The sequence below is a fragment of the Vanessa cardui genome, chromosome 5 (genome assembly GCF_905220365.1).
Source record: "Vanessa cardui chromosome 5, ilVanCard2.1, whole genome shotgun sequence".
In the NCBI taxonomy this organism is placed as follows: domain Eukaryota; kingdom Metazoa; phylum Arthropoda; class Insecta; order Lepidoptera; family Nymphalidae; genus Vanessa; species Vanessa cardui.
The window spans coordinates 7,929,959-7,940,224 of record NC_061127.1 but is presented as its reverse complement, the minus strand read 5'-3'; the positions used below and the strand labels follow the sequence as shown (position 1 = coordinate 7,940,224).

The 10,266-nt window shown below is 32.6% G+C and overlaps 1 protein-coding gene across 1 annotated transcript; it reads right to left on the bottom strand.

Moving 5' to 3' along the window:
* Window positions 1-1,165: 1,165 nt before the first annotated feature.
* Window positions 1,166-5,305, bottom strand: LOC124529942 (28 kDa heat- and acid-stable phosphoprotein). Its single transcript, XM_047103893.1, has 6 exons — window positions 5,146-5,305; window positions 4,947-5,037; window positions 4,661-4,760; window positions 3,262-3,389; window positions 2,769-2,957; window positions 1,166-1,915 (listed from the first exon to the last, which is right to left on the bottom strand). The coding sequence occupies exons 1-6, from the start codon at window positions 5,153-5,155 to the stop codon at window positions 1,912-1,914; spliced, it is 522 nt and encodes a 173-aa protein (XP_046959849.1). The 5' UTR covers window positions 5,156-5,305; the 3' UTR covers window positions 1,166-1,911.
* Window positions 5,306-10,266: the final 4,961 nt, after the last annotated feature.

Sequence of the window (10,266 nt, the reverse complement as noted above, 5' to 3'; positions counted from 1 at the left end):
ATGTTTCTATATTTTGGTTGCCTTATATTTGAAAGAACGGTTGTGTGTCTTGTTGTGTTTTTGGAACGATATTCTTTTACACGGCTTACTTTAGAGTGAAACACGAATGTCACGTAGGGAAAAAAGGTTACGATAATTCCAACAGGATTTTAATATTTTTGTGTCGTTTCATTATTCTTAAGTTTTAGTAATTTATTTAGCTGTATGTTATTTACTATTTGATATATAGCGAAAGAAAGTTCCAACAGAATATCCCAAAGCATCTTTTCTTAAGTTTTATTGTTCATTGTGTTGTCTTATTGTACATTTGTTAGCAAAATAATTGATTTTGAATGAATACAAGGATGGTTGCGTCTTAAATTCCACTGCACATAACGTAAATATATCCAAATATGCGATATTACTATTAATAACTAAGTAATCTAGTTAACTATAATAATGACAAGGATTTGATCTTCCTTTTCCTGTATAATCTCCTAGCAAACCCCTTGAAGACGTTATCTTTCCTGAGTCGTGGCGATTAGTGGCCTGAACAATATAGAAGTTGGTGTACAGTAGCATCATCTAGTGGCGAATTGTAACAATTTGTCTCGTCAGATTGTAAACTGTCGAATTTTGTAATCTTACGGTGACATATAAACCCTTAATGGAAGTAGGGAAAAAGATCAACAAACCATAAATTCGCATATTTCCTTTAAACTAAACCTTAGATTTTATTTCGCCATGTAATCCAAAAACCATAGAGAATATCATAGATGATAAATATTGTCAAATGTTGTTTATTTAGCTTTTTATTTGTTCGAATAGAGTGTGTGTACCAATTTTCAAGGCAATCGGTCAAATGATTATCTGGGCAATTTCAGTGTTATTATGTAAGGTTTTGTACTCTGTAATAGGATTAATATAAGATATAGATAATTTACTTTCATTATTTATTATACAGATACACATTCGCATATAAAATTGTCTAGTGTGACTATCTAACAATTAATTAGATCTTAGCAAATTCATACAGAATTCATAATGAAATAAAATACAATAATATAATATGTTATTTTCAATGCGTTCGTTTAATAAAAAACAATTATTTATCTTAACGGACATCAGTTCCATATTTTTTATTACATGTTAAAATAATTTCATATTTATAAAAAAAAGACAGCAATTAGGGTAAAAAATGTGTAATTTTCTAGAACATTCTTTAAGATTTTTCTCATTTTTTAACTTTCGAAATACCGACAACAGCATCGCTAAATTATGTGACATAAGTTAACTCAACAATACAAAAACTTAACTCGTCCCAAAGTTTTCAATATATTCCGAAGAAATTTCCAAGTTATCTTAAAATAGCCCGGTATGAAGAATTATGTAAATATTATTGAAAAAAAAAATATTGCCATTTATATAACATTGTAAATTAGCTATTATATTTAAAACAATATATGCACTAAAAATTGCACATTTTAAACTCACTATCGAGTCTTAGATATAACACAAAATAGTTAACGCATCATACTTTAAACCGTTTCTTTAAATATGCATAATTGTGGAATATATATTCATAATTAATAATTTACAAATTGTGCAGTAGAAAATCTACCAAATTGTATGACGTCGACTTATCATGTGAGAAAGCCTTTATATTTATAATCTGTAATATTATAAGTAGTAAACTAATTTTGTGATATTTGTTATGTTGATAGAAAATGGCAGTCATTTTTATGGACGAGGAGATTATTTTCAAATAATTGAAGATTCCATTTGTTTCGCCTAAATTATTGCTTTAATCAAATTTATCATTTGAAACAAATATCACATAAACAATGGATCCGAGACGATTATAATGAATTCGAAAGTCGCCAAATGTAACAAAAATGGCATTCCTGTTATAGACTAATGTTGAGTATTTATCTACCTGAAACAAAAAGGAGTATATTAACAAAAAGTTATGTTAAGTTACCATAGAAAAATATATATGAATGAATGTATAAATGTATGTATAAGTTTTTTATAAGTATATTATACTCCAACCAAAGGACTAAAATTAAATAAACTTTAAATTTACAAATGACATAATCCAATTATAATGCATTACAAGTAGTGCTTGAGTAATATATCTTTAATCAGACATACTTGTAACACTTTTATTTTACTTCCAAAGTTATGATACAAATTTCATTGACATTAAAAATGTTTTTTTTAGGTTTTGTAAATGCAATACCAAAGATTTTTCTAGATTTGGGTGGATGATATAGCATTGATTTAATGTCATAGTTTAGTAGTTTTGTTTATTTTACCATATGTGGTTGGAACAGATTATAAATAATTCGAAAAGTCACATTACAAATTAAAAAAAACTTATATTTTACATTTAAATCAGTATATACCATATAATCATGCAAGTTGGTGGCTTAGAATATACAAAACAAAATAAAATAAAAAGTAAAACCTTTGGAAATTTCTAGTCCATAATGGTAACTACATTGTAGACTGACCTATTGAAATAAAATTTTGAAAAGCAGTCATATGTGCATCTCACAGTCACTGTCAAATAATGTCCTGTATTAATGTTAATGTTATGCAAAAATGAATGGGTCTAATATATTGCATGACAGATATATAATCCCTCCATCCAATATTTTAAGAGGTTGTAATGCTTTGCACAAGTCCAATTTTGTAGGCAACTACAGTCACTCCTGTACTCTACAGACAATTATGTCATACAATAAGTATGAAGTGTAAAATGAAGAAATAAATAGTATAATTACTTTTTCTTAGTCGTCGTCTCTTCCTTAGCTTTCTTTTCAGCTTCACGTCTCTTGGCCGCCTCTTCTCGCTGCTGTCGAATGATAGCGAGCCTGGCGAGATCCGCACGAGCCTGGTCAGTCTTGCCTTCAGCATGCGCCTTTTGATAAGCGGCCGCTGCCCGTTGACGCTCAATTTCTTCTCGTTCACGCCTGCATTAATTACACCAATTGCCATTACTGAATTAATGATACTCAAATCATTAATAAATGCTAACATTCTACAATAGCGACTAGTTTTATATCCAGTATTAGTTTAGCTACCACAGGCTTCCTTCTAACTGATCAGAGGACTATGAATATAGTAGATAGTGCAGTAAAGTATTAAGACACTTCTACTATCTAAAAGCAAAACAAATCATATTTAGTATGTTAACTAAATATTACTTAATTTGCTATAACAAGTTTTTTTTTAACTGTTGTACATCATATATAAAATCTTGTATTCGATTCTAACCTTGAAAGTTGGGGCTTTTCACCCTCAGGAAGACTATTTAAATTAGACAGCTTTTTGTTTTTCTTTACTACTCGGTTAGGATTTTCTACTTCAATGAGGCCTGAAACTCCTTTTGCTTTGGTGGGGTGCTGTAAATATAAAAAACACCATATTAATTACAATAAAATAAGACACAAACATACACATATACTAGTAAATGTTTCCTTCACCTATAAAAATATATTAAATTTAAAAGAACATACTATACAGTATCAATCTAATAACACTACTTTGTATAAAACAAAGTTACTTCTCACCGCTGTTTGTCCCCGCGTATGTTTAGATCTTTTAAAGTATGCAATAGATTTAGATGTGATTTTTTTCAATAGATAGTAATTCAAGATTAATATGTATGTATAATATAGTAGAAAAAAACTGATCATTTTAGAGGTTTCTAATGTAGTTATGTAGGTAGATGATGTCCTAAACAAAAACATTTCTAGTGCCTTAATTGCATACACTGGCTGAACCACACAAGATATATCAAAATAATGTACTTCAGTATTACAAACTTAAAAAAGTTGTAAAAAAAGTCCATGAAGATATATCTTAGGGTTATCTCCCAATAATCATTTTTTATCCTCTAACTTATACGAAAAATATTTCCTTTTTATACAAAGTGATTTTCAAGCAATACAACCTTAATTCTTATCCAATTAAGTTTCGTACATTGTGCATTTAATATAAATCAGAATGGCCTTTTACAGTGCATAATTTAAATGGATATTTACAAAGAGAAAGTATGCACTAAAGTATATACAGGGCCGTATTTAGGGGAGGGCAACCGGGGCAACTGCCCTGGGGCCTCCACATTAGTGGGGGCCACAGTTTTCAGCAAGTTAACAAATACCGAGATATAGTCAAATTATAATAATGTTATTATTTAATATTTTAAAAGTTACCGATAGTAGTAAGATAAGTAAATAAATCATAGCTTAATGATTGAAATAAAAAAAGTTATTAATTCATGATAGTATAATTATTAGGTTGTTCACGCTTCTGTTTGTCTAGGGCTCCCACTGCTTTGTGGCCCAGGGGCCTCCAGACCTTTAAATCCGGCTCTGAGTATATATAAGATTGACTTTTTTTTGGTTTATATGTCTAATTGATTGATTTGATTGATTGATTGATTGATTTTAGGCATTCTTGTGACAATATAATAAAAAGAGTAAAATATAAGTTAGAAACCTACAATTTATAAGATAATGAGTTTTAAATTTACTATTTGAAGGAGTGAAATGAATTCAATCCCAAAATGTAGGTGTAAATTTAGTTTCATCAAAACTAGGGACATACAGGTAAATGTACATCTCATAATTTATCGAAATAATTATATTTATAAGTTTATCTAATGCCTTACATCTTCATCTGAATCACTATCGTCACTGTCATCAGATCCAGATTTGTTCCCTTCAGATTCTTCTTCACTAGTGCTTGCATCACCATGCTCCTTCCTCCATCTGAAACATAAATGATTCTATTAAAGTACTTAAGGTGATTTTACATGAAAGGAAAAAAATATTTCTACTCTTTCTGTACTGTTCCAACTTTTTTTTCAGAAACAACTTCCACTCTTGAAAGTCTTTGTTAATATAAATGACGGTGATTCAATCATGAATGGGCATTACTAGTTGTAATATACTTGCTTTTGTTTCTGTTCTTCCTGCTTTCTTTGTTCTTCCAACTCCTCTGGACTGGTAAACTTACGATTGCGACCCTTGTGATTGGTATATTTACCTGAAATATTAATAATTATTATAAATAATGGGGTTACAAAAAGCACATTCTAAATAACATTCGATCGACATTGAAATTAAATTATAAGGTCCAGATTTACAAACTCACCGCGTGGCATGATTAAATATATAGGGACGGTTATCTAATTAAAGTTATTAATATTATTAAATAGAACGGCTATTGAGTTTATCCAATAAATAAGAATCGACAAATTTAGCTTTGACGTCTTCAAGTAACGAAACGATATTTGTGGCCACAGATTAACATAAATTTGTACCGGCTATAGATAAAAACTAAAATGTACAAAAGAATTTGCTAATTTATATTGGATTTTAAATTCAATATTTGTATGCATATTTAATTCCAAATATTTTACGATATAATAATCCTTTTTTTTTTCAATAAAACAAGATTTCCTAATCTTTTAGAATTTTGTATAAGAATGAAAAAAAAAAGAAATGTAACATATATTTTCCTGTTTATAAAATTTAATATTGGCAAAAATTGTTGTTTTAAATAAATTTATTATTAAAATAGACAGCGTTAATAATTTAAACATACTAGAACAACCTTTTAATGTAGGTCATATTTTGTCTATGGTTTTAATTAAAATGCATTAAAAACAAAAATAATCTGTTGTTGTAGTTTTGAGTATATTTACAAATCCAACCCAATCGTTTGCAACTTAAATATAACTCTTCAAGTTGCAAACGGCAATTTTTAAATATAAAAAAAAACAATAGACAACAATTCTCAACGCAAAATTATTTGAACCATTTTATTGTTGTTTTTATATTCGAATGTCGGATTCAAAATTTCGAAAATGTTATGACTTTATAAGTTATAAGACTTTATAGAAATAGATAAATAATTATGTGAAAAAAAATGAAAGTATGCAATACGAATAACTTACCACCAGGTCCCAGGACCATTTGGCCACCCCTCGATTTTGAATATAAAAAAAAAGATCAATCAATTAGAAATCAAATATAGTCAAAGTGTAATACAGTGCGAAAATATACATAATGTTAAGAAAAAAAATTACCAGTATTAATAAGTATCGAAAGTACCATATACGGAATTTAAATTTATAAAAAACTTGATAAAAATGAAGATTGATGTGTTTGAAACCCTATTAAGTAGAAGACTGATTGAATAGCCTATAATAACCATTAAACAAAATATTTACAGAGTATGTTATTATATGAACATGAAACTTGTATTGAGTTTGTTTTACTTTTATTTTATAGTGTTTATTGTTTAATGAAAGGTTATCGAGCCTATCGTTGTAACCAGTGACCAGTGTTCTAAAGTATATCGACATGACAATTTTAATACTTTTGAAATCTATTTAGGTATTTTCCTTTTTTGTTAAAAAAAATATGTTTTTCTTGTTCCAAATAATTTCCTTTTTGAAATTTAAATTAAATATCAAGAAGTTAGCAAGTGGTTCGTTAACATATTAATTTAAATATTTTAAGAAATTAATAATTAATTCAATGTGCTATCTTCATTGGGGAGTTATTTTCTTTTCGAAACGTTACGTACGTTTCAAAAAGAAAATAACTGGATACTTACTTGTTAACTGGATACTGCAAACATGCAGGCCCGCCGCTAGCTGTTTTGTCGCCCGCGTGCAATACCTATGATGCCGCCCTTTTTTTCGCTGCAAAAACAGGGGTGTATACCTGCTAAAAAAGCCACTCCGTCTTTTTGGATAGTATATATCCGTTTATATATATTTGTATATAGTAGATATCCGTTTGTGCATAGTACCGTGACGTCCTGACGGGAGGCTCACCTCTGCGGGGTTCCAGTTCCTAGGGAGTTCTCAGTGATAGAAACCCTTAACCCCGGGACACTTATGGCGGGAGGAGAAGACATCCATAGCGAAGACCCCTTCTTCTGGTCTTCTTCGGCGAAGTGGGTCAGCAGCACTGTTCCCACGGTCCCGTAAGATAAGAGCCTTGTTACGAGCATTAAGGGAGTCCAACCAAATAGGTGTATTTTCCGTCCAAGTACAGAATCAGCAAACAAATCCCATACCATTTCATCGAGGAGTGAGACAAAGGGACGTTATTTCCCCCAAATTGTTTACTAATGCGATGGAGGATATGTTCAAGACGCTGAACTGGAAAGGACGTGGCATCAACATCAATGGCGAATACATCTCTCACTTCAGATTCGCAGACGACATCGTCATCGTGGCAGAAACGCTGACCTACAACAGATGCTGAACGATCTGGCTGATTCTTTTGTGCGCATCGGCCTACGAATGAACTTGGATAAAACCAAGTCATGTTCAATGAACATGTTCTACCGGAACCTCGAAGTTGTTCAAAAATATGTCTACTTTGGGCAGACTTTGCGATTAGGTAGAAACAACCTTGAGGACGAGGTGATTAGAAGAATTTAGCTAGGTTGGGTAGCGTTTGGAAAACTACGTCGAATTTTTACAGTGTAGCCCAAGAACGATCTCAGTGGCGTGCTATTGGAGAGGCCTATGTCCAGCAGTGAACGGAAATGGGCTGATGGATTGGATTAGATTTATTGATTTACAATAAATAAAAAAATACCATTCCATGGAGCGAACGCAGGCAAGGTGTTTAAGGAACTCCTACGTTGGCATTGATGATCTTCAAGCTGAGTTGGACAAAATGTTGCCCGAGGCTCCATCTACCATCCAGGATGAGGCCCTGATCCCTCATATGTGTCTGTGCCTTAACTACCGTCCCTTGTAAACGCTCCTCGAGGAGACCTCAACGAGGACCGTGTATTAGGAGGGCCTCCGTTTTAGTTAGAGAAACCTTCAAAACCAGCATCTCGATTCGATCCACCGTGAGCGATACTCCGACCTTCGGGCCGCTATCTGAAAGGTTCGCCCCGTCACCGTGATGAGGGCGTCGTCTGCGTAGGACAACACACCCATCTCGGGCAAGGTCGGTGCCCGCAGGAGCCAGTCAAAACCAACTTCAGACGCCGGACAATTCGTCCATCGCCCCCTCCCAAAGGATCACCTGATCCTGGAGGTATGCCCCAACGGCCTTCTAAGATAGGAAGGCAACTCGGGATATCGAAGTGCATCCCTTATGGTCTCGAAAGGACGACGGCGAGCTTGAAGTCCAGCGAATATCTGCTGATGTTAAGTAAAAATATAAAACGCCAAAGTGTATAAATGTAAAATATAAAAAAGGCTTGGGCAGCTATGATCCCGAGGATGTCGTAAATTAAATTAAAAAAAAAGAAGGAAGACTATTAAAGTCGTTCGCCAATGTCCGGGTCTTCAGGGTGTTTTAGGGCATCGATGTATGAGTGTCCCGCCCTGTTTCCCTGAAATACCTCCCGTCCAGTCGCTGGAGATCTGGCGGTAGTTATCCCATATCAGGAGCGCCGTGTGTCCGGAGCTTCTCTCGCAAACCACGATAGGGGCGCCCCTTTGCTCTTTGTTTATTTAACGCCGATGTGTGGCCCACAGCTGTACCTCTAAGTTGGCGTTGAGCACGTTGCGACTGCAGCAGCGAACCCGTGAAACCGGGCGCGGGAGGCATAGCTCTGCTATTTCCAGTGGCCACCAATATACCTTAAGGCGCGATACCCTTCAAGCCGCCCTACGACAAGTAACGGATACCTAATCTACCAATTGATAAGGAAGCTTAAAGGGGATTTTGCTAACTTCGACAGTACTGTTTTTCATAGGATAACAGACGACGGACTTTTAACTTTACTCAGTGCGATATTTTTCGATGCTTTGAATAATTTATTGTACTCAAGGATTTGTGGGAATTATAATAATGACTTGAATTCGGTACATTATGTATTGCTTAATTTGCCGCCCCCTGGGCGTGCCGCCCGCGTGCAGTGCACGCGCTGCAGACCCGCTTACGGCGGCCCTGGCAACATGGATTATATTATGGAATTACTCGAGTTATTGTATAGGTACTTAGCATAATAGTTATGTGATTAACTACTTAAAATAAACTATTAAAACTACTCCCACAGGCTTGTTGTTATATCACACGTATTAGCGCGATTTAGACACTTTTTTCGTAGGCAAAGCTTAAATTGTCAACATAGTATCAATTTTTTAAAGTAAAGGGATAAGCCCATTACTTGAAAAATACTCATAAAAATGATAAAAAAAAATGCACTTACAAAAAATAATTCGTTTCGATATGAGTACTCGCTTTTTAGTCCTATTGAGTTTATTAATTGCAGTCCCATCGCTAATTTTCATTTAAGTAGTTGCAAAACCAGGTAAGCACCTAAATTTAATAAAAGTTTCACGTACGCATTTACGTTCAGATTACAAGAAAAGCATAAACTTTTACTTATCATGTATTTATTTATTAATCACGATTACAAAATAACCTAAATTAAAATAACAGTAACTTGTAATTTACTGCTGGATAATGTGATTTATATTTTTGACAGATATTAAAGAACATAAATAGTATCCTGTGGAACATGACGTAGGTAATTTAGGTAGGTTTTTTAGACAATATCATGCCGGAAGTGTTAATGCGTTGATATTTAAAACATTGTTCTTAATGATTAAAAGTCGGAAATATCTTTAACGCATTATAAGAATCATTATGCCCATCGAACATCGTGTTTTGTTACTGAATAGTGAATACAAAATTTATATTCATTTACAAATGATGTAAAACTTGGTTTTTAATAAAATTTAGAAGTATAATATAGCCGTTTTTTTATATGTTACAATTAAAGCAATTATAAACAAAGTTATTAATAACCCAATTACTCTTGGGTATGAATAATTAACTGAGGAAATATAAAACAATGACGCGAATTATGAAGTAGGTAACATAATATTAAGAAAATAATATTCCGAATAATGTTCAAGACATTTTTAAACAATTAAAAAAGTATCCCTTTGTTCATTTGTCAAAGATTAACCTTTAGTATTGTGTCGTTCAATGTTTTAAGCCAAATTGACCGTCAGTGATTGATACAGATCGTGAAAAAATACATCAGCTGTTGATATTGCAACGGGTTAATGACATTGTTTTGAGCAGTATGGTAACTCACGACAAAGCCTTATCGGATACATATGTAAAATAACTTTTTACGTACTGATTAATCGTGAAAAGCTTTTTTTAGTCTTATGTGTATTTGATAAATATTCATTCAAAATTGATCAATAAGCACTTGGTTCTATAGATGATAAAAAATATAATAATATTGAAATTTAAATAGTAAAATAAACTA

What these genes read in the sequence shown, in the direction of transcription:
- LOC124529942 (XM_047103893.1), bottom strand. An exon ending in ATAGTGATTCAGATGAAGAT is followed by an intron (nt 3,390 to 4,660) that starts GTAAGGCATTAG and finishes TTATATTTACAG; the next exon opens with CACCCCACCAAAGCAAAAGG. An exon ending in GAAAAGCCCCAACTTTCAAG is followed by an intron (nt 2,958 to 3,261) that starts GTTAGAATCGAA and finishes TAATTAATGCAG; the next exon opens with GCGTGAACGAGAAGAAATTG.